The sequence below is a fragment of the Coregonus lavaretus genome (assembly GCF_964263955.1).
Source record: "Coregonus lavaretus genome assembly, chromosome: 18".
Classification (NCBI taxonomy): Eukaryota; Metazoa; Chordata; class Actinopteri; order Salmoniformes; family Salmonidae; genus Coregonus; species Coregonus lavaretus.
The window spans coordinates 24,157,370-24,181,429 of NC_140005.1; the positions used below are offsets into that span (position 1 = coordinate 24,157,370).

The following is a 24,060-nucleotide window of genomic DNA, read 5'->3' on the forward strand; positions in this document are numbered from 1 at the left end:
TGCAAGGAAACACGTGCAGTCATCATTGCTTTGCACAAAAAGGGCTTCACAGGCAAGGATATTGCTGCTAGTAAGATTGTACCTAAATCAATCATTTATGGGATCATCTAGAACAGGGGTGTCAAACGTACGGCCCGCGGGCCGGATCAGGCCCGCAAACGGGTTTAATCCGGCCCGCGAGATGATAAAAAAAAAATATATATATATGTATGTAAAGTATAAAAATGCGCTGCAATTTTTCTATAAAATAAACTGCTGTTCCAATTGCGTCCACTGGATGGCGCAATAGCAATTGTGTTAAGCAAGCAAACTGTTTATACCGGGGCAGAGCAAGTAGGTCAAGCACGTGCAGCCAATGAGCTACTTTGTTTTGCCCGCGATATTTATTACGGCTTCTACTTTTAACATTATGTGCTTTGGCACCCTCATTGCCCCAATATGTCTCTGTCAAAAAAATAGAAAAGTGGACGCAGAGTGCAGAGTGTTCCAAGAAAAATGGTCATCCTATTTAATCACGGAATTGAATGGGAAAGCTGTATGTTTGGTGTGTTCAGAGCATGTTGCAGTGCTGAAAGAATATAACCTTCGTCGCCACTATGTGAGTCTTCATGCCGACAAATATGACAACTTTCAAGGACAGCGGAGATGAGAGAAGGTGAATGAACTGTTGGCGGGTCTGAAGAAACAGCAGTCTGTGTTTACTCACAGCTGAGACATCAGTGACGCTGCAGTGAAAGCTAGCTACCTCATTGCTAATGAAATCGCAGTGGCTTCAAAACCATTTAGTGAGGGTGAATTTGTAAAAACATGCATGATGAAGGCAGCGGAGATTGTGTGCCCTGAAAAGCGGAAGGCTTTTGCAAATATCAGCCTGACAAGAAACACAGTTGCAGACAGGATTTCCAATCTTTCAGTGGATTTGGACAGCCAGTTGAAGCAAAAAGTAAAGTAATTTATTGCGTTTTCGGTTGCAATTGATGAAAGCACGGACATTACAGATGTTGCACAACTGGCCATTTTTTCATCCGCGGAGTTGATGACACATTGACCGTCACCGAGGAGTTCGTGGAGTTGGTGCCGATGACAGATACAACGACAGCAGCTGATATTTTTACCGCACTCGACGGCGCGCTGGACAGGGTCGGAGTGGACTGGTCCCGCGCTGTCAGCCTGGCTACAGATGGTGCGCCCTCAATGATCGGGAAAAAAGCAGGCGTTGTGACAAAGTTCAGAGAGAAAGTGCAATCTGCAAATGGAGGACGTGATTTTTTGACTTTTCACTGTATTTTGCACCAGGAGGCTTTGTGTTGCAAGTCATTAAAGATGGATAACGTCATGAAGGTGGTCATCCAAACTGTTAATTTCATCCGATCCAGAAGCCTGAATCACCGTCAGTTTGACAGCCTTCTCAGAGAGAAAGACCACATCTATGGCCTGCCATACCACACTGAGGTAAGATGGTTAAGCCGAGGTGCTGTGCTGAGGCGTTTCTTTGATTTACGAGAAGAAATTGAACAGTTCATGGAAGAAAAGGGCAAACCAGTGTTAGAATTTCATTCCGCAGAATGGATGCCGGACCTTGCATTTATGGTGGATGTTACAGAGCACCTGAATAACTTGAACAAACAGCTGCAAGGGCGCAACAAAGTTGTCACGCAGTATTATGACAGCATACGTTCTTTCAAGTTGAAGCTGTCATTGTGGGAGACGCAACTTGCCGGTGGTGATGCAGCTCACTTCCCCTGTCTGAAAAATGTGTGCGCGACCCAACATGTGGCAGACATGAAGCGGTTCAAAGATAAAATAACGGGACTGTTACGGGAGTTTGAGCAACGCTTTCAGATTTATGTTTATATGTTTTTATGTTGATGTGCTATTGTTTTTAATTGATTTTATTTTATTTGTATATTTAACCTATTCTTGACTCTGTGGTTCTTGCACTTGTTTGGGGAACAGGATTTCATTATTTTTATCTACATTTCTGCCTGAGAAATGACACCCTGATATAGTTCTGTGATCTGTGAAACAGTTCTGTTAATCACTGAGGCAGTGTGTTTGTGTGTTCTTTTTCTTTAGAATTTTCAAATAAACTTGACGTGTTTTATGATTAATAGTGATGTTGTGCTTGTACTATTTTGGACACACTGTCCTCAGGCTCCAGCTTTATGTTGTATGTTGATCGTATTAAAACAAAGAAAACAATCTGAAGTTGTTGTTTTTAAGAGAGATAGATATATATATATATATATATCGTGATTTTTCCGGTCCGGCCCACTTGGGAATAGATTTTCCTCCATGTGGCCCCTGAGCTAAAATGAGTTTGACACCCCTGATCTAGAACTTCAAGGGGAGAGGTTCAACTGTTGTGAAGGCAGCGTCAGGGCGCCCAAGAAAGTCCAGCAAGTGCCAGGACCATCTCCTAAAGTTGATTCAGCTGCGGGATCGGGGCACCACCAGTGCAGAGCTTGCTCAGGAATGGCAGCAGGCAGGTGTGAGTGCATCTGCACGCACAGTGAGGCAAAGACTTTTGGAGGATGGCCTGGTGTCAAGAAGGGCAGCAAAGAAGCCACTTCTCTCCAGGAAAAAAAAAATAAAAAATCAGGGACAGACTGATGTTCTGCAAAAGGTAGAGGGATTGGACTGCTGAGGACTGGGGTAAAGTCATTTTCTCTGACGAATCCCCTTTCCGATTGTTTGGGGCATCCGGAAAACACCTTGTCCGGAGAAGACAAGGTGAGCGCTACCATCAGTCCTGTGTCAGTAAAGCATCCTGAGACCATTCATGTGTGGGGTTGCTTCTCAGCCAAGGGAGTGGGCTCACTCACAATTTTGCCTAAGAACACAGCCATGAATAAAGAATGGTACCAACACATCCTCCGAGAGCAACTTCTCCCAACCATCCAAGGACAGTTTGGTGACGACCAATGCCTTTTCCAGCATATACTCCAGAATGTCATGAGTGATCAGATGAATTGTCAAAAGTTTGGACACACCTACTCATTCAATGGTTTTTCTTTATTTTTCCTATTTTCCACATTGTAGAATAATAGTGAAGATATCAAAACTATGAAATAACACATATGGAATCATGTAGTAACCAAAAAAGTGATAAACAAATCAAAATGTATTTTATATTTGAGATTATTCAAAGTAGCCACCCTTTGCCTTGACAGCTTTGCACACTCTTGGCATTCTCTCAACCAGCTTCATGAGTTAGTCACCAGGATTTCAATTAATAGGTGTGCCTTGTTAAAAGTTATATTTGTGGAATATCTTTCCTTCTTAATGCGTTTGAGCCAATCAGTTGTGTTGTGACAAAGTAGGGGTGGTATACAGAAGATAGCCCTATTTGGTAAAAGAACAAGTCCATATTAGGTAAAGAGCAGCTCAAATAAGCAAAGAGAAAAAACAGTCCATGATTACTTTAAGACATGAAGGTCAGTCAATACGGAAATGTCATGAACTTTGAACGTTTCTTCAAGTGCAGTCGCAAACACCATCAAGCGCTATGATGAAACTGGCTCATGAGGACCGCCACAGGAAAGGAAGACCCAGAGTTACCTCTGCTGCAGAGGATAAATTCCTTAGAGTTAACTGCACCTCAGATTGCAGCCCAAATAAATGCTTCAGAGTTCAAGTAACAGACACGTCTCAACATCAATTGTTCAGAGGAGACTGCGTGAAATCAGGCCTTCATGGTCAAATTGCTGCAAAGAAACTGCTACTAAAGGACACCAATCAGAAGAAGAGACTTGCTTGGGCCAAGAAACACGAGCAATGGACATTAGACCGGTGGAAATCTGTCCTTTGGTATGATGAGTCCAAATATTGGATTTTTGGTTCCAACAACTGTGTCCTTGTGAGACGCAGAGTAGGTGAACGGATGATCTCCGCATGTGTGGTTCCCACCGTGAAGCATGGAGGAGGTGGTGTGATGGTGCTTTGCTGGTGACACTGTCTGTGATTTATTTAGAATTCAAGGCACACTTAACCAGCATGGCTACCACAGCATTCTGCAGTTATACGCCATCCTATCTGGTTTGCGCTTAGTGGGACCATCATTTGTTTTTCAACATGACAATGACCCAAAAACAATTTTTTGGGTCATTGTCATTTTTTTTATTTCACCTTTATTTAACCAGGTAAGCCAGTTGAGAACAAGTTCTCATTTACAACTGCGACCTGGCCAAGATAAAGCAAAGCAGTGCGATAAAAACAACAGCGTTACATATGGAATAAACAAAACGTACAATCAATAACACAATAGAAAATCTATATACAGTGTGTGCAAATGTAGTAAGTTATGGAGGTAAGGCAATAAATAGTGCAAAATAATTACAATTTACTATTATGGCCTAACACTGGAGTGATAGATGTGCAAATAGAGACACTGGGGTGCAAATGAGCAAAATAAATAACAATGTAAATAACAATATGGGGATGAGGTAGTTGGGTGGGTTAATTACAGATGGGCTGTGTACAGGTGCAGTAATCGGCAAGCTGCTCTGACAACTGATGCTTAAAGTTAGTGCGGGAGATAAGTGTCTCCAGCTTCAGAGATCTTTTCAGTTCGTTCCAGTCATTTGCAGCAGAGAACTGGAAGGAATGGCGGTCAAAGGAGGTGTTGGCTTTGGGGATGACCAGTGAGATATACCTGCTGGAACGCATACTACGGGTGGGTGTTGCTATGGTGACCAATGATCTAAGACTTGGACCGCAGAGTGAAGGAAAAGCAACCAACATGATTACTTTTATACTATCCCAGGTATTCCTTAAAGAGGTAGGGTTTCAAGTGTCTCCGGAAGGTGGTCAGTGACTCCGCTGTCCTGGCGTCGCGAGGGAGCTTGTTCCACCATTGGGGTGCCAGAGCAGCGAACAGTTTTGACTGGGCTGAGCGGGAACTGTGCTTCCGCAGAGGTAGGGGGACCAGCAGGCCAGAGGTGGAAGAACGCAATGCCCTCGTTTGGGTGTAGGGACTGATCAGAGCCTGAAGGTAAGGAGGTGCTATTCCCCTCACAGCTCCGTAGGCAAGCACCATGATCTTGTAGCAGATGCGAGCTTCAACTGGAAGCCAGTGGAGTGTGCGGAGGAGCGGGGTGACGTGAGAGAACTTGGGAAGGATGAACACCAGACGGGCTGCAGCATTCTGGATGAGTTGTAGGGGTTTAATGGCACAGGCAGGGAGCTCAGCCAACAGCGAGTTGCAGCAATCCAGACGGGAGATGACAAGTGCCTGGATTAGGACCAGGCAAAAGGCCAAATATGCATTTCACTAGCCTGATCTGTTGCACGTTTCTTTTGCAAGAGCGATGCTGCGGCTACCATCTCTGGATGCACGGAGAGTACTCAACGGAAACACGAAATGGGTCTCAAAATGTTTCAAAACCTGGCCAGATCATTTCATGTCATCAGTCTCAAATCAAAGTTGAGTCCCGAGTCTCAAGTCAACAAAATGGTGACTCGAGTCAGACTTGAGTCAAAGTCATGGGACGGCTGACTTTTTAAATGAAATATCTACATAGGCGTACAGAGGCCCATTATCAGAAACCATCAGTCCTGTGTTCCAATGGCACGTTGTGTTTGCTAATCCAAGTTGATCATTTATAAAGGCTAATTGATCATTAGAAAACCCTTTTGCAATTATGTTAGCACAGCTGAAAACTGTTGTGCTGATTAAAGAAGCAATACAACTGGCCTTCTTGAGACTAGTTGAGTATCTGGAGCATCAGCAATTGTGGGTTCGATTACAGAATTAAAATGGCCAGAAACAAATAACTTTCTTCTGAAACTCGTCAGTCTATTCTTGTTCTGAGAAATGAAGGCTATTCCATGCGAGAAATTGCTAAGAAACTGAAGATCTTGTACAACGCGGTGTACTACTCCCTTCACAGAACAGCGCAAACTGGCTCTACCCAGAATAGAAAGAGGAGTGGGAGGCCCCGGTGCACAACTGAGCAAGAGGAGAAATACATTAGTGTCTAGTTTGAGAAACACACGCCTCACAGGTCCTCAACTGGCAGCTTCATTAAATAGTACCCGCAAAACACCGGTCTCAAAGTCAACAGTGAAGAGGCGACTCTGGGATGCTGACCTAGGCAGAGTTGCAAAGAAAAAGCCATATCTCAGACTGGCCAATAAAAAGAAAAGATTAAGATGGGCAAAAGAACACAGACACTGGACAGAGGAAGATTGGAAAAAAGTGTTATGGACAGACGAATCGAAGTTTGAGGTGTTCGGATCACAAAGAAGAACATTTGTGAGACGCAGACCAAATGAAAAGATGGTGGAGGAGTGCTTGATGCCATCTGTCAAGCATGGTAGAGGCAATGTGATGGTCTGGGGGTGCTTTGGTGGTGGTAAAGTGGGAGATTTGTACAGGGTAAAAGGGATCTTGAAGAAGGAAGGCTATCACTCCAATTTGCAACGCCATGCCATACCCTGTGGACGGCACTTGATTGGAGCCAATTTCCTCCTACAACAGGACAATGACCCAAAGCACAGCTCCAAACTATGCAATAACTATTTAGGGAAGAAGCAGTCAGCTGGTATTCTGTCTATAATGGAGTGGCCAGCACAGTCACCGGATTTCAACGCTATTGAGCTGTTGTGGGAGCAGCTTGACCGTATGGTACGTAAGAAGTGCCCATCAAGCCAAGCCAATTTGTGGGAGGTGCTTCAGGAAGCATGGGGTGAAATCTCTTCAGATTACCTCAACAAATTGACAACTAGAATGCCAAAGGTCTGCAAGGCTGTAATTGCTGCAAATGGAGGATTATTTGACAAAAGCAAAGTTTGAAGGACACAAGTATTATTTATATTAAAAATCATTATTTTCTAACCTTGTCAATGACTACATGTCCTATGCATTTAGCTACAGTGGGGAAAAAATGTATTTAGTCACCTACAAACAAGCAAGATTTCTGGCTCTCACAGACCTGTAACTTCTTCTTTAAGAGGCTCCTCTGTCCTCCACTCGTTACCTGTATTAATGGCACCTGTTTGAACTTGTTATCAGTATAAAAGACACCTGTCCACAACCTCAAACAGTCACACTCCAAACTCCACTATGGCCAAGACCAAAGAGCTGTCAAAGGACACCAGAAACAAAATTGTAGACCTGCACCAGGCTGGGAAGACTGAATCTGCAATAGGTAAGCAGCTTGGTTTGAAGAAATCAACTGTGGGAGCAATTATTAGGAAATGGAAGACATACAAGACCACTGATAATCTCCCTCGATCTGCGGCTCCACGCAAAAATCCCAGAACCACACGGGGGGACCTAGTGAATGACCTGCAGAGAGCTGGGACCAAAGTAACAAAGCCTACCATCAGTAACACACTATGCCGCCAGGGACTCAAATCCTGCAGTGCCAGACGTGTCCCCCTGCTTAAGCCAGTACATGTCCAGGCCCGTCTGAAGTTTGCTAGAGTGCATTTGGATGATCCAGAAGAGGATTGGGAGAATGTCATATGGTCAGATGAAACCAAAATAGAACTTTTTGGTAAAAACTCAACTCGTCGTGTTTGGAGGACAAAGAATGCTGAGTTGCATCCAAAGAACACCATACCTACTGTGAAGCATGGGGGTGGAAACATCATGCTTTGGGGCTGTTTTTCTGCAAAGGGACCAGGACAACTGATCCGTGTAAAGGAAAGAATGAATGGGGCCATGTATCGTGAGATTTTGAGTGAAAACCTCCTTCCATCAGCAAGGGCATTGAAGATGAAACGTGGCTGGGTCTTTCAGCATGACAATGATCCCAAACACACCGCCCGGGCAACGAAGGAGTGGCTTCGTAAGAAGCATTTCAAGGTCCTGGAGTGGCCTAGCCAGTCTCCAGATCTCAACCCCATAGAAAATCTTTGGAGGGAGTTGAAAGTCTGTTGCCCAGCGACAGCCCCAAAACATCACTGCTCTAGAGGAGATCTACATGGAGGAATGGGCCAAAATACCAGCAACAGTGTGTGAAAACCTTGTGAAGACTTACAGAAAATGTTTGACCTGTGTCATTGCCAACAAAGGGTATATAACAAAGTATTGAGAAACTTTTGTTATTGACCAAATACTTATTTTCCACCATCATTTGCAAATAAATTCATAAAAAATCCTACAATGTGATTTTATGGATTTCTTTCCCTCATTTTGTCTGTCATAGTTGACGTGTACCTATGATGAAAATTACAGGCCTCTCTCATCTTTTTAAGTGGGAGAACTTGCACAATTGGTGGCTGACTAAATACTTTTTTTCCCACTGTATATTTCCTATTCAAACTCATTTCATGTATGTTTTCATGGAAAACAAGGACATTTCTAAGTGACCCCAAACTTTTGAACGGTAGTGTAGGCAAGCTAACAAGCTAACTTTTCTAAATACTTAGACTGTTCAAGGGCAGGCAAAGACTGGAAGTAGTTACGCAACATATCTAAGAGTAGCAAATTAGATCAAGATTAACTTCTCGCTAGCCAGCCAGCTAACCGGCAAAAAAAGCTAGGGGGAAACAAACAGTGATAAAAGTATATTGCTACAGCTTTACGGTCAGTGTTAGCAGGTCGGGTAACAAATTAGATAATCGTGCAAATAATTTGTTGTCACAGCCAAGTACGGCTGGGCAGTATACCGTATTTTACTACACACACACACGTATTGATGCACAAACCGGTTTGGGTTTTTACTTTAACTTTTATAACGGTATTTGAATGTTTGGTTTCATTATTACTTAAACAGGATACGAGTGGGACATAAAGATACAGTCCATTAAAAAAAAATTGGTGGCACCTTACACTTCAGTGTTGTGATGCAAAAATTCTAGCAAAATGTATAGCACATAGAATTAAAAAAGGTATTTCGGACATTATTCATTCTAATCAGACATGTTTTTTACATGGACGATACATTGGAGATATTATTATTATTATTATTATTATTAAGCCATTTAGCAGACGCTTTTATCCAAAGCAACTTAGTCATGCGTGCATACATTTCTACGAGATAATATAAGGCAGGTACTGGAAACAATAGAACAGTATGACAATCTGCGAAACCAGGCCTGCTATTCATAGCAGACTTTGAAAAGGCATTTGATAAAGTACGACTTGAGTTTATATATAAATGCCTGGAGCATTTCAATTTTGGAGAATCTCTTATAAAATGGGTTAAAATCATGTCTAGTAACCCTAGGTGTAAAATAGTAAATAATGGCTATTTCTCAGAAAGTTTTAAAAACTGTCAAGAGGAGTAAAACAAGGTTGTCCATTATCGGCATATCTATTTATTATGGCCATTGAAATGTTAGCTATTAAAATCAGATCCAACAATAATATCAAGGGATTAGAAATCCAGGGCTTAAAAACAAAAGGTGTCATTGTACGCTGATGGTTCATGTTTTCTTTTAAATCCACAATTTGAATCCCTCCACAGCCTCAGAGGATCTATATACATTTTCTAACCTCTCTGGATTACAACCAAATTATGACAAATGTACTTTATTACGTATTGGATCACTATAAAAAATAAAAATTTTACATTACCATGTAGCTTACCAATAAAATGGTCTGATGGTGATGTGGATATACTTGGAATACATATCCCAAATTAAATAAATGATCTCACTCCAATACATTTTAATAGAAAGTTAGCAAAAATAGATAAGATCTTGCTACCATGGAAAGGTAAATACACACTGATTAACTCTTTAGTATTATCCCAGTTTACCTATTTGCTTATGGTCTTGCCTACACCTAGCGAACAGTTTAAATTATGAGAAAAAAATATTCAAATTTTATTTGGAACGGCAAGCCAGACAAAATTAAACGGGCCTATTTATATAATGAATATGGAGGACAGAAATGATTAAATATTAAAGCATTACACCTATCACTAATAGCTTCAGTCCTACAAAAGTTATACTTAAATCCGAACTGGTTCTCTAGCAAATCAGTAAGATTGTCTCACCCCATGTTCAAGAATGGCCTTTTCCCCTTTATTCAGATTACAACCTCTCACTTTCAGTTATTTGAAAATGAAATAATCTCCCAAATATCACAATTTCTAAAACAAGCCATAGAAAGTTGGTTGCAATTTCAATTTAATCCTCCAGAAACAACAGAACAAATAATGCTGCCAAAAATAGGTATAATCTTCGTAAATGATATCATAGGTAGGACTGGTGGAGTTGTCGCACATGCAGCTAACAAAAACATATGGAAATGTCTGCTCTACCCCAAAATACAACCAAATAATTGCAGCACTACCGCAAAAATGGAAGAGGAAAGTGGAAGGGGGAAAAGTAAGGAACTTGTCTGTCGGCCCTGCATTAAAGAATATAATTGGTTAAAGAAAATTGTGATAAATAAAAAACTATACCAGTTTCATTTAAGTAACAAAAGGTATGACAGCCGTCCCATATAGATTGCAAAATAGTTGGGAAGAGATTTTTGACGTACCGATTCCATGGCATAGTGTTTATGAACTGATACACAAAACGACGCCGGATTCAAAACTGTTCAATTATACAAAATTCTTGCTACCAATAGAATGTTATTTATATGGGGGATACAATCTTCCCAGCTCTGCAGATTTTGCTGCGAAGAGAGAATCATTAGATCATTTGTTTTGGTACTGTCCATTTGTAGCTTGTTTTTGGTCACAGGTCCAGCAATGGCTGAAGGATTGCAATATTTACCTGGCGCTAACCCTGCAGATAGCACTACTGGGTGATCTGAAAAGTCATAGTCAATCGATCAATAATATTATAATACTATTAGCAAAAATGTTTATTTTCAATTCACAATCTGTAGAAACAATGAGAATAGAAGGGTTCAGAACATTTGTGAAACATCACAGTACAGTTGAAAACTATATGGCAAATAAAAATCAAATATGGATGTGTTAAGAGATGGGAGGTGTTGAATGGAGCTGAAGGATGGGACTAATAACAACAACAACTAATAACAACAAGATAACTATTGTAAAGCATCGTGTCCATAGTAAGTATATAGGTTGAGAGCTTTTGTGAAAGAGCACAGTTAGAAAGATATGGCATATAGATGCAAACCGGATGGACATCATGAAAATGATCGGAGAGGTTGAGGGTAGAGGGAAATATACAGTGGGGAGAACAAGTATTTGATACACTGCCGATTTTGCAGGTTTTCCTACTTACAAAGCATGTAGAGGTCTGTAATTTTTATCATAGGTACACTTCAACTGTGAGAGACGGAATCTAAAACAAAAATCCAGAAAAACACAATGTATGATTTTTAAGTAATTAATTTGCATTTTATTGCATGACATAAGTATTTGATCACCTACCAACCAGTAAGAATTCCGGCTCTCACAGACCTGTTAGTTTTTCTTTAAGAAGCCCTCCTGTTCTCCACTCATTACCTGTATTAACTGCACCTGTTTGAACTCGTTACCTGTATAAAAGACACCTGTCCACACACTCAAACAGACTCCAACCTCTCCACAATGGCCAAGACCAGAGAGCTGTGTAAGGACATCAGGGATAAAATTGTAGACCTGCACAAGGCTGGGATGGGCTACAGGACAATAGGCAAGCAGCTTGGTGAGAAGGCAACAACTGTTGGCGCAATTATTAGAAAATGGAAGAAGTTCAAGATGACGGTCAATCACCCCTCGGTCTGGGGCTCCATGCAAGATCTCACCTCGTGGGGCATCAATGATCATGAGGAAGGTGAGGGATCAGCCCAGAACTACACGGCAGGACCTGGTCAATGACCTGAAGAGAGCTGGGACCACAGTCTCAAAGAAAACCATTAGTAACACACTACGCCGTCATGGATTAAAATCCTGCAGCGCACGCAAGGTCCCCCTGCTCAAGCCAGCGCATGTCCCGTCTGAAGTTTGCCAATGACCATCTGGATGATCCAGAGGAGGAATGGGAGAAGGTCATGTGGTCTGATGAGACAAAAATAGAGCTTTTTGGTCTAAACTCCACTCGCCGTGTTTGGAGGAAGAAGAAGGATGAGTACAACCCCAAGAACACCATCCCAACCGTGAAGCATGGAGGTGGAAACATCATTCTTTGGGGATGCTTTTCTGCAAAGGGGACAGGACGACTGAGGGGAGGATGGATGGGGCCATGTATCGCAAGTTCTTGGCCAACAACCTCCTTCCCTCATTAAGAGCATTGAAGATGGGTGGTGGCTGGGTCTTCCAGCATGACAATGACCCGAAACACACAGCCAGGGCAACTAAGGAGTGGCTCCGTAAGAAGGATCTCAAGGTCCTGGAGTGGCCTAGCCAGTCTCCAGACCTGAACCCTATAGAAAATCTTTGGAGGGAGCTGAAAGTCCGTATTGCCCAGTGACAGCCCCGAAACCTGAAGGATCTGGAGAAGGTCTGTATGGAGGAGTGGGCCAAAATCCCTGCTGCAGTGTGTGCAAACCTGGTCAAGACCTACAGGAAACGTATGATATCTGTAATTGCAAACAAAGGTTTCTGTACCAAATATTAAGTTTTGCTTTTCTGATGTATCAAATACTTATGTCTCCTGAGTGGCGCAGTGGTCTAAGGCACTGCATCGCAGTGCTAACTGTGCCACTAGAGATCCTGGTTCGAATCCAGGCTCTGTCGCAGCCGGCCGCGACCGGGAGACTCATGGGCGGCGCACAATTGGCCCAGCGTCGTCCAGGGTAGGGGAGGGAATGGCCGGCAGGGATGTAGCTCAGTTGATAGAGCATGGCGTTTGCAACGCCAGGGTTGTGGGTTCGATTCCCACGGGGGGCCAGTATAAAGAAATATGTATTCACTAACTGTAAGTCGCTCTGGATAAGAGCGTCTGCTAAATGAGTAAAATGTAAAATGTTATGTCATGCAATAAAATGCAAATTAATTACTTAAAAATCATACAATGTGATTTTCTGGATTTTTGTTTTAGATTCCGTCTCTCACAATTGAAGTGTACCTATGATAACAATTACAGACCTCTACATGCTTTGTAAGTAGGAAAACCTGCAAAATCGGCAGTGTATTAAATACTTGTTCTCCCCACTGTATATTTGTAAAATATATAATTATTGTAAAATTGACTGTGTCCATAAAATGTATAAGCTAGAAATAGATGCCTAAGCGTTGTTGTTCACTAGTTTACTCCAATTAGGGAAGGGGTGGTGAGGTTGGAAAGTAATAAAGGGAAATATTTTTTGTTTCTTTTATTTTTGCGAGAGAAAAAAATAAAAAAAACATATGGTTAGAAGCTATCTGCAGTATTAAAGCTGATCTATCCCTCAAATAAATAAATAAAATATATATATACACACACACACCGTTCAAAGGTTTGGGGTCACTTAGAAATGTCCTTGTTTACGAAAGAAAAGCAATTTTTTTTGTCCATTACAATAACATCAAATTGATCAGAAATACAGTGTAGACATTGTTAATGTTGTAAATGTCTATTTTAGATGGAAATGGCTGATTTTTAATGGAATATCTACATAGGCGTACAGAGGCCCATTATCAGCAACCATCAGTCCTGTGTTCCAATGGCACGTTGTGTTTGCTAATCCAAGTTGATCATTTTAAAAGGCTAATTGATCATTAGAAAACCATTTTGCAATTATGTTAGCACAGCTGAAAACTGTTGTATTTGCTTCTTTAAATCAGCACAACTGTCCTTCTTGAGACTAGTTGAGTATCTGGCGCATCAGCAATTGTGGGTTCGATTACAGAATTAAAATGGCCAGAAACAAATAACTTTCTTCTGAAACTCGTCAGTCTACTGAAGATCTCGTACAACGCTGTGTACTACTCCCTTCACAGAACAGCACAAACTGTCTCTAACCAGAATAGAAAGAGGAGTGGGAGGCCCCAGTGCACAACTGAATAAGAGGGCAAATACATTAGTGTCTAGTTTGTGAAACAGACGCCTCACAGGTCCTCAACTGGCAGCTTCATTAAATAGTACCCACAAAACACCAGTATCAACGTCAACAGTGAAGAGGCAACTCGGGGATGCTGACCTTCTAGGCAGAGTTGCAAAGAAAAAGCCATCTCTCAGACTGCCCATCTTAATCTTTTCTTTTTATTGGCCAGTCTGAGATATTTGTCCTCTTGCTCAGTTGTGTACCGGGGCCTCCCACTCCTCTTTCTATTCTGGTTAGAGCCAGTTTGCGTTGTTCTGTGAAGGGAGTAGTACACAGCGTTGTACGAGATCTTCAGTAGACTGACGAGTTTCAGAAGAAAGTTATTTGTTTCTGGCCTTTTTAATTCTGTAATCGAACCCACAATTGCTGATGCGCCAGATACTCAACTAGTCTCAAGAAGGACAGTTGTATTGCTTCTTTAATCAGCACAACAGTTTTCAGCTGTGCTAACATAATTGCAAAATGGTTTTCTAATGATCAATTAGCCTTTTAAAATGATCAACTTGGATTAGCAAACACAACATGCCATTGGAACACAGGACTGATGGTTGCTGATAATGGGCCTCTGTACGCCTATGTTGTTATTCAATAAAAAAAATAAAATAAAAAAAAGCAGTTTCCAGCTACAATAGACATTTACAACATTAACAATGTCTACACTGTATTTCTGATCAATTTGATGTTATTGTAATGGACAAAAAAATGCTTTTCTTTCGAAAACAAGGACATTTCTAAGTGACCCCAAACTTTTGAACGGTAGTATGTATGTATGCATATATATATTTTCAAAAATATTTTTTATTTTAAAGTTGGCACTAGGGTTGAGTATTTTCCCGGTATTTTACAAACGTTCCATCTTGAGAAAAAAAATAAAAACGTTTCTCCCGGGTAACCCGGTATTTCCGCCCAAAACCGGAAGTGTAATTCAAAAACTTATAAATAGGCCAATGTCTGGATTTGATTAGAGATTTGAAATACATTTCAAGCCTGACTACCTGAGCCTGATGATACATATTAAATACATTTTAGAAGCCCTACATCAAATATATTATGAGCCCAAGCCCAAAAATGCCTAAATGATTGTGCCATTATCCAATACATACACTGCTCAAAAAAATAAAGGGAACACTAAAATAACACATCCTAGATCTGAATGAATGAAATAATCTTATTAAATACTTTTTTCTTTACATAGTTGAATGTGCTGACAACAAAATCACACAAAAATTATCAATGGAAATCAAATGTATCAACCCATGGAGGTCTGGATTTGGAGTCACCTTCAAAATTAAAGTGGAAAACCACACTACAGGCTGATCCAACTTTGATGTAATGTCCTTAAAACAAGTTAAAATGAGGCTCAGTAGTGTGTGTGGCCTCCACGTGCCTGTATGACCTCCCTACATCGCCTGGGCATGCTCCTGATGAGGTGGCGGATGGTCTCCTGAGGGATCTCCTCCCAGACCTGGACTAAAGCATCCGCCAACTCCTGGACAGTCTGTGGTGCAACGTGGCATTGGTGGATGGAGCGAGACATGATGTCCCAGATGTGCTCAATTGGATTCAGGTCTGAGGAACGGGCGGGCCAACCATAGCATCAATGCCTTCCTCTTGCAGGAACTGCTGACACACTCCAGCCACATGAGGTCTAGCATTGTCTTGCATTAGGAGGAACCCAGGGCCAACCGCACCAGCATATGGTCTCACAGGGGGTCTGAGGATCTCATCTTGGTACCTAATGGCAGTCAGGCTACCTCTGGCGAGCACATGGAGGGCTGTGCGGCCCCCCAAAGAAATGCCACCCCACACCATGACGAATTTGCCAATCTTGGTGTTCCCTGGCAAATGCCAAACGTCCTGCACGGTGTTGGGCTGTAAGCACAACCCCCACCTGTGGACGTCGGGCCCTCATACCACCCTCATGGAGTCTGTTTCTGACCGTTTGAGCAGACACATGCACATTTGTGGCCTGCTGGAGGTCATTTTGCAGGGCTCTGGCAGTGCTCCTCCTGCTCCTCCTTGCACAAAGGCGGAGGTAGCAGTCCTGCTGCTGGGTTGTTGCCCTCCTACGGCCTCCTCCACGTCTCCTGATGTACTGGCCTGTCTCCTGGTAGCGCCTCCATGCTCTGGACACTACGCTGACAGACACAGCAAACCTTCTTGCCACAGCTCGCATTGATGTGCCATCCTGGATGAACTGCACTACCTGAGCCACTTGTGTGGGTTGTAGACTCCGTCTCATGCTACCACTAGAGTGAAAGCACCGCCAGCATTCAAAAGTGACCAAAACATCAGCCAGGAAGCATAGGAACTGAGAAGTGGTCTGTGGAATACAACAGGTGTAGAACTTACCGTGAAATGTTTACTTACGAGCCCTTAACCAACAATGCAGTTCAAAAAATAAAAAGGAATAATTTAATTATATTAAAAACCATTTTTTTCTTTTTATAATAAAAAAACAATGCAGTTCAAGAAAGAGTTTAGAAAATATTTACTAAATAAACTAAAGTAAAAAATAATAAAAAGTAACACAAAATAACAATAATGAGGCTATATACAGGGGGTACCGGGTCAATGTGTGGGGGGTACAGGTTAGTCAAGGTAATTTGTACATGTAGGTAGGGGTAAAGTGACTATAATAATGCATAGATAATTCCTGTTTACAAGCAAAAACTTGAAACAGGAAGTACAAGTGATGCGCTCAACACAGAAATGGTCAGATGAAGCGGATGCTAAGCTACAGGACTGTTTTCGCTAGCACAGATATGAATATGTTCCGGGACTCATCCTTGAGGAGTTTACCACATCAGTCACTGGTTTCATTAATAAGTACATCGACGACGTAGTCCCCACAGTGACCGTACGTACATATCCTAACCAGAAGCCATGGAAGCTAAAGGCTAGAGCTGCAGCTTTCTAGGAGTGGGAGACAAATCCGGACGCTTATACGAAATCCTGCTACGCCCTCCGACGAACCATCAAACAAGCAAAGTGTCATTACAGGACTAAGATCAAATCCTACTACACCAGCTCTGACGTTCGTCAGATGTGGCAGGGCTTGGAAACTATCACGGATTACAAAGAGAAAACCAACCACGAGCTGCCCAGTGACACGAGTCTACCAGTCAAGCTAAATGCCTTCTATGATCGCATCGAGGCAAGCAACACTGAAGCATGCATGAGAGCACCAGCTGTTCCGGATAACTGTGTGATCACGCTCTCCGTAGCTGATGTGAGTTAGACCTTTAAAAACAGGTTAACATTCAGACGGATTACCAGGACGCATACTTTGAGCATGCTTTGACCAGCTAGCAAGTGTCTGTAATACCCACATGTTTCAAGCAGACCACCATAGTCCCCATTCCCAAGAACGCCAAGGTAACCTGTCTAAATGACTACAGCCCCGTAGCATTCGCATCTGTAGCCATGAAATTATTTCAAAGGCTGGTCGTGGCTCACATCAACACCATCCTCCCAGACACCCTGGACCCACTACAATTCTCATACCGCCCCAACAGATCCACAGATGACGCAGTCTCTATTGCACTCCATACTGCCCGTTACCAACTGGACAAAAGGAACACCTACGTGAGAATGCTGTTCGACTACAGCTACATTAAACACAAGTGCCCTCCAAGCTCATCACTAAGCTAAGGACCATGGGATTAAACCCCTCCCACTGCAGTTGGTGAGGGTAGGCAACAAGACATCCGCCACGCTGACCCTCAACACAGGGGCTCCTCAGGGGTGCGTGCTTAGCCCCCTCCTGTACTCCCTGTTCACCCACGACTGCGTGGCCGCACGCGACTCCAACACCATCATTAAGTTTGCTGATGACACGACGGTGGTAGGCCTGATCAACAACGACGATGAGACAGCCTACAGGGAGGAGGTCAGAGACCTGGCAGTGTGGTATCAGGACAACAACCTCTCCCTCAACATCAGCAAGACAAATGAGCTGATCAAATCAACGGGCTGTAGAGGAGACAGTCGAGAGCTTCAAGTTCCTCAGTGTCCACATCACTAAGGACCTATTATTGTCCAAACACACCAACACATGAAGAGGGCACCACAACGCCTCTTCCCCCTCAGGAGGATGAAATGTTTTTGGCATGGGCCCTCAGATCCTCAAAAAGTTCTACAGCTGCACCGTTGAGAGCATCTTGACTGGCTGCATCACCACTTGGTACGGCAACTGCTCTACATCCGACCGCAAGGCGCTACAGAGGGTAGTGTGTACGGCCCAGTACACCACTGGGGCCGAGCTCCCTGTCATCCAGGACCTCTATACCAGGCAGTGTCAGAAGAAGGCCCTAAATATTGTCAAAGTCTCCAGCCACCCAAGTCGGTCTGTTCTCTCTGCTACCACCCGGCACCAGAGTGCCAATTCTGGGACCAAAAGGCTCCTGAATAGCTTCTACCCCAAAGCCATAAGACTGCTGAAGAGTTATTAAATGGCTACCTGGACTTTCTGCTATTCACCACCTACCTACATGTACATAGTTAGTACTTCAATCAATCACTTAACCAAACCTACATGTACAGTTCGAGTCAAAAGTTTGGACACACCTACTCATTCAAGGGTTTTTCTTTATTTTTACTATTTTCTACATTGTAGAATAATAGTGAAGACATCAAAACTATGAAATAACACATATGGAATCATGTAGTAAGCAACAACAAAAAAATAAGTGTTAAAACAAATCTAAATATATTTTCTATTTCAGATTCTTCAAAATAGCCACCCTTTCCCTTGATGACATCTTTACACACTCTGGGCATTCTCTCAACCAGCTTCACCTGGAATAGTTTTACAACAGTTTCGAAGGAGTTCCCACATATGCTTAGCACTTGTTGGCTGCTTTTCCTTCACTCTGCCGTTCGATTCATCCCAAACCATCTCAACTGGGTTGAGGTTGGGGGATTGTGGAGGCCAGGTCATCTGATGCAGCACTCCATCACTCTCCTTCTTGGTTAAATAGCCCTTACACAGCCTGGAGGTGTGTTGGGTCACTGTCCTGTTGAAAAACAAATGACAGCTCCACTAAGCCCAAACCAGATGGGATGGCGTATCACTGCAGAATGCTGTGGTAGCCATGCTGGTTAAGTGTGCCTTGAATTCTAAATAAATCACAGACAGTGTCACCAGCAAAGCACCCCCACACCATAACACCTCCATGCTTTACAGTGGGAACTACACATGCGGAGATCCTCTGTTCACCCACACCGCGTCTCACAAAGACACACGGCGGTTGGAACCAAAAATCTCAAATTTGCACTCCAGACCAAAGGACACATTTCCACAGGTCTAATGTCCATTGCGCATGTTTCTTGGCCCAAGCAGGTCTCTTATTATTATTGGTGTCCTATAGTAGTGGTTTCTTTGCAGCAATTCAACCATGAAGGCCTGATTCACACAGTCCCCTCTGAACAGTTGATGTTGAGATGTGTCTGTGACTTGAACTCTGTGAAGCATTTATTTGGGCTACAATTTCTGAAGGCAGGTCCACTCTGGGTCTTCCATTCCTGTGGTGGTCCTCATGGCTATTTGAAGAATCTCAAATATATGTTCATTTGTTTATCACTTTTTTGGTTACTACATGATTCCATGTGTTATTTCATAGTTTCGATGTCTTCACTATTATTCTACAATGTAAAACAAATAAAGAAAACCCACTGAATGAGGTGTCCAAACTTTTGACTGGTAATGTACATATTACCTCAATCATTCACCCCAACTACCTTATTTTATTGTGTTACTATTTCCTTTTCATCTTTGTTAATTTTCTTACTTTTTAACTGCATTGTTGGGTAAGGGCTCGTAAGCATTTCACGGTAAAGTCTACGATTTTCGTATTCGGCGCATGTGACAAATAAACGTTGATTTGAATTAGTTTAGTATCGAATTATTTGTGTACATGTAAACGTTTTGTCGAAAGCTAAATCAACGTAAACCATGAATATTTCTTCACAGAAAAGAGAAGTTAACTCCAGCCCGTGTTTTGAGTGCTGGAAAAAAGTTCTGGCGTTCACAAACATAGCCTCGACTTTTTCTAATAGCCTACCAAATGTTAGCTAGCTAAACTTGTTGACTTTAGAAAATACACAATCCTTTCTTCAACTTACCCTAATACTACCATCTCCCCGTATTTTATTGGGTCTTTTGTCGGGGCGCAGTGCTCCTCCTGGCTTGGCGAAAACATGAGGTTTCTTCTTACTTCAATGGACAGCAGGCGCCCCTCGATCTCAAAGCACTCGCCCAAATTCAGAAGGAAAAGATCACAAGAAATTCCCTTCAAAGGGTGTAAGCAGCTGCCATTTCACACTATATCACGTCGCAAACGTCTTTACAACTATATAGCGCAGTCTTTCTTAAATTAATCGAATATATTTTATTTTTTGTCAGACATGTCACAAGCGAGTCGTAATTAAAGCAACTTGCCAGTTCAATCCGCTCTAAAATCGAATGCATAAACAGCAAGGCGCAGGGGTGGACCATACCATTCAGCTGTCCTTTACTTTATATAGGGGGGACCTTTAGACATATTCCGCACATCACTTTTTTTGGACCCATTTATTTACCAAACACTTTATCAATGTATGCTGATATATTGATTTGATCTTTTATTTTTCATCATTTCATTTCTATAATACATTTTCATCAAAGAAATTCGACAAAGTAGAACAGACTTCCCTTGTTCGATATCTCACATGGGCATGGTTAGAATGAAGCCTTCTATTATGTAAACAAAGAGTACAATCTGGCAATTCTTAAAGAGATCATAGCTTTCAAGTTTCACACTGCCACATTCACATTATTTTGAAAGAACAGAACGTTTGAAACTCACGCGTTTGTAGGCCTATTTTTTCTTATTTTCAGACCATAATAGCGTAGACTTAGACGAGACCTGTCCAATTATGGGCAGGGGGTCCAAGTGGATTCCTATGTTAATATAGCTTGCAGGGTGCACCAGTGCTGTATGATTCTTTAGGCTGGAATGCGGTGCCTGGACGTGTCCGTAAGGGGAGTATCCCAAAAACGCATCAGGAATGTATTTTTTTGTGGACAGAAGTAGGTGGCAGTGCACATGACTATGGCTAAACATATTGACTTATTATCAGAATGCAGGATACAACTGAGCAGACAAAATGATATCCTCTCAGTTTTGTGTTGAGAGCAAGTGATGCAAATGTAAATACTGTGGACTGCTGTGACTAACTAGAATGAGGGGCCACAGGGATCGAATTAGACCGTTCTCTCTCTGGTCAAAGAAAAGTCAGCAGTTCAAAAATATACATTAGACACCCGGGTGGTGTCATTAGACACAATGCTGCAATTGGGTGACTATAATGGGAGAGCTGGGGAAATGTTCCCTTTCAACATTAGTTAGGCTACCCCCAGGAGTGAATATTTCTGACCTACACCTTCCAGCATCTAGCCTCACTTAAATGTGATTCGCTGTAACCCAATGGTGAGGTTCTGACCACTCATCAACTTACAGTATATGCAGCTAACGTGTCATGGGCCTGTTTTACCCGTCTTCACAAGGCATGAATATTACACACTTTCCCCACCCCACTTGGAAACCTGCCCCTTTATGGCATACACTGCTGTCTCCTGCAAAAACAGCCACACAAAAGCCCATGAGTCATCCTATCCTGTTACATAGGTACCTGTATGTGTTGAGCATAAAAGAAAGGACAGTGCCATTCACTATCCAATGCTTTTCTTGAAAGTCTTACTGAGCTAAGAGTGGCAGAAACCAAACCAATGTTAAATGAATCTCACATTTTCAACTAGGAAATCCCTCCGGTCCCCCTGTCCCATATGTGAAATCAAATCAAATCATATTTTATTTGTCACATACACGTGTTTAGCAGATGTTATTGCGTGTGTAGCGAAATGCTTATGCTTCTAGCTCTGACAGTGTAGTAATATCTAACAAGTAATATCTAACAATTTCACAACATAGACCCAATACACACAAATCTAAGTAAGGAATGGAATTTAAGAATATATACATATATGGACAAGCAATGACAGAGCGGCATGGACTAAGATACAGTAGAATATTATAGAATACAGTATATACATATTAGATGAGTAATGCAAGATATGTAAACATTATTAAAGTGACTAGTGTTTCATTTCTTAAAGTGGCCAATGATTTCAATAGGCAGCAGCAGCCTCTAATGTGCTAGTGATGGCTATTTAAAAGTCTGATGGCCTTGAGATAGAAGCTGTTTTTCATTTTCGCTGTCCCAGCTTTGATGCACCTGTACTGACCTCGCCTTCTGGATGATAGCGGGGGGAACAGGCAGTGGCTCGGGTGGTTGATGTCCTTGATGATCTTTTTGGCCTTCCTGTGACATCTGGTGCTGTAGGTGTCCTGGAGGGCGGGTAGTTTGCCCCCGGTAATGCGTTCGGCAGACCGCACCACCCTCTGGAGAGCCCTGCGGTTGCGGGCGGTGCAGTTGTCGTACCAGGCAGTGATACAGCCCGACAGGATGCTCTCAATTGTGCATCTGTAAAAGTTTGTGAGGGTTTTAGGTGCCAAGCCAAATTTATTCAGCCTCCTGAGGTTGAAGAGGCTCTGTTGCGCCTCCTTCACCACACTGTTTGCGTGGGTGGACCATTTAAGGTTGTTAGTGATGTGTACGCCAAGGAACTTGAAGCTTTCCACCTTCTCCACTGCGGTCCCGTCAATGTGGATAGTGGGGTGCACCCTCTGCTGTTTCCTGAAGTCCACAATCATCTCCTTTGTTTTGTTGACGTTGAGTGAGAGGTTATTTTCCTGGCACCACACTCCCAGAGCCCTCACTTCCTCCCTGTAGGCTGTCTCGTCATTGTTGGTAATCAAGCCTACTACTGTTGTCTCGTCTGCTAACTTGATGATTGAGTTGGAGGCGTGCTTGGCCACGCAGTCATGGGTGAACAGGGAGTACAAGAGGGGGCTGAGCACGCACCCCTGTGGGGCCCCAGTGTTGAGGATCAGCGAAGTGGAGATGTTGTTTCCTACCTTCACCACCTGGGGGTGACCCGTCAGGAAGTCCAGGACCCAGTTGCACAGTGCTGGGTTCAGATCCAGGGCCTCGAGCTTAATGATGAGCTTGGAGGGTACTATGGTGTTGAATGCTGAGCTATAGTCAATGAACAGCAGTCTTACATAGGTATTCCTCTTGTCCAGATGGGATAGGGCAGTGTGCAGTGTGACGGCGATTGCATCGTCTGTGTATCTATTGGGGCAGTAAGCAAATTGAAGTGGGTCTAGGGTGACAGGTAAGGTAGAGGTGATATGATCCTTGACTAGTCTCTCAAAGCACTTCATGATGACAGAAGGGGGGGCGGCAGGTAGCTTAGTGGTTAAGAGCGTTGTGCCAGTAACCGTAAGGTCGCTGGTTCTAATCCCCAAGCCGACTAGGTGAAAAATCTGTCGATGTGCCCTTGAGCAAGGCACTTAACCCTAATTGCTCCTGTAAGTCGCTCTGGATAAGAGCGTCTGCTAAATTACTAAAATGTAAAAATGACAGAGGTGAGTGCTATGGGGCGATAGTCATTTAGTTCAGTTACCTTTGCTTTCTTGGGTACAGGAACAATTGTGGCCATCTTGAAGCGTGTGGGGACAGCAGACTGGGATAGGGAGAGATTGAATATGTCCGTAAACACACCAGCCAGCTGGTCTGCGCATGCTCTGAAGACGCGGCTAGGGATGCCGTCTGGGCCGGCAGCCTTGCGGGGGTTAACATGCTTAAATGTCTTACTCACGTCCAGTCATTGTCACACCTTTCTGATGAATGTGCCACTAATACACTTCTGTCTGCAACCCTCATCAACACTTGGCTGTCTCTGTCCTGTTTTCACAAGGCTCTGCTTGGCTAAGTGCTCCATTCCTCCTAACTCTCCATTGTCAATAGCACATTTCAAAGTGCAATAACAGTTAACACAAAAACAAAAGGTGGAGGGGGGGCACGGTAGTCTAAGGAGTGTTACTCCATATGTAATGCATCACCAAAAACAGTTCTGGCAGCTCTGAGACCTTATAGTGGCAGGACTGTGATGTAATTTTTTATGTACTAATCCTGTCTATCTGTAAGTAATACTGCATCCCGCTTTAAACCATAGCATTTGTTGGTTACATTCATGGTTCTGCATATCAGGCCATTAATAGTAC

The 24,060-nt window shown here is 42.8% G+C and overlaps 1 protein-coding gene across 2 annotated transcripts in view; it reads right to left on the minus strand.

Moving 5' to 3' along the window:
* The window catches only part of LOC311145843 (E3 ubiquitin-protein ligase pellino homolog 2-like), a 61,630-nt gene extending 41,293 nt beyond the window's left edge, over nt 1–20,337 (minus strand). For both annotated transcript variants that reach the window (XM_084182176.1, XM_084182175.1), the window contains exon 1: nt 20,015–20,337. In XM_084182176.1, coding sequence (XP_084038302.1) covers nt 20,015–20,091 — 77 coding nt within the window. In that variant the 5' untranslated portion in view covers nt 20,092–20,337. The remainder of the gene's footprint in view (nt 1–20,014) is intronic.
* Between the last annotated feature and the right edge of the window lie 3,723 nt (nt 20,338–24,060).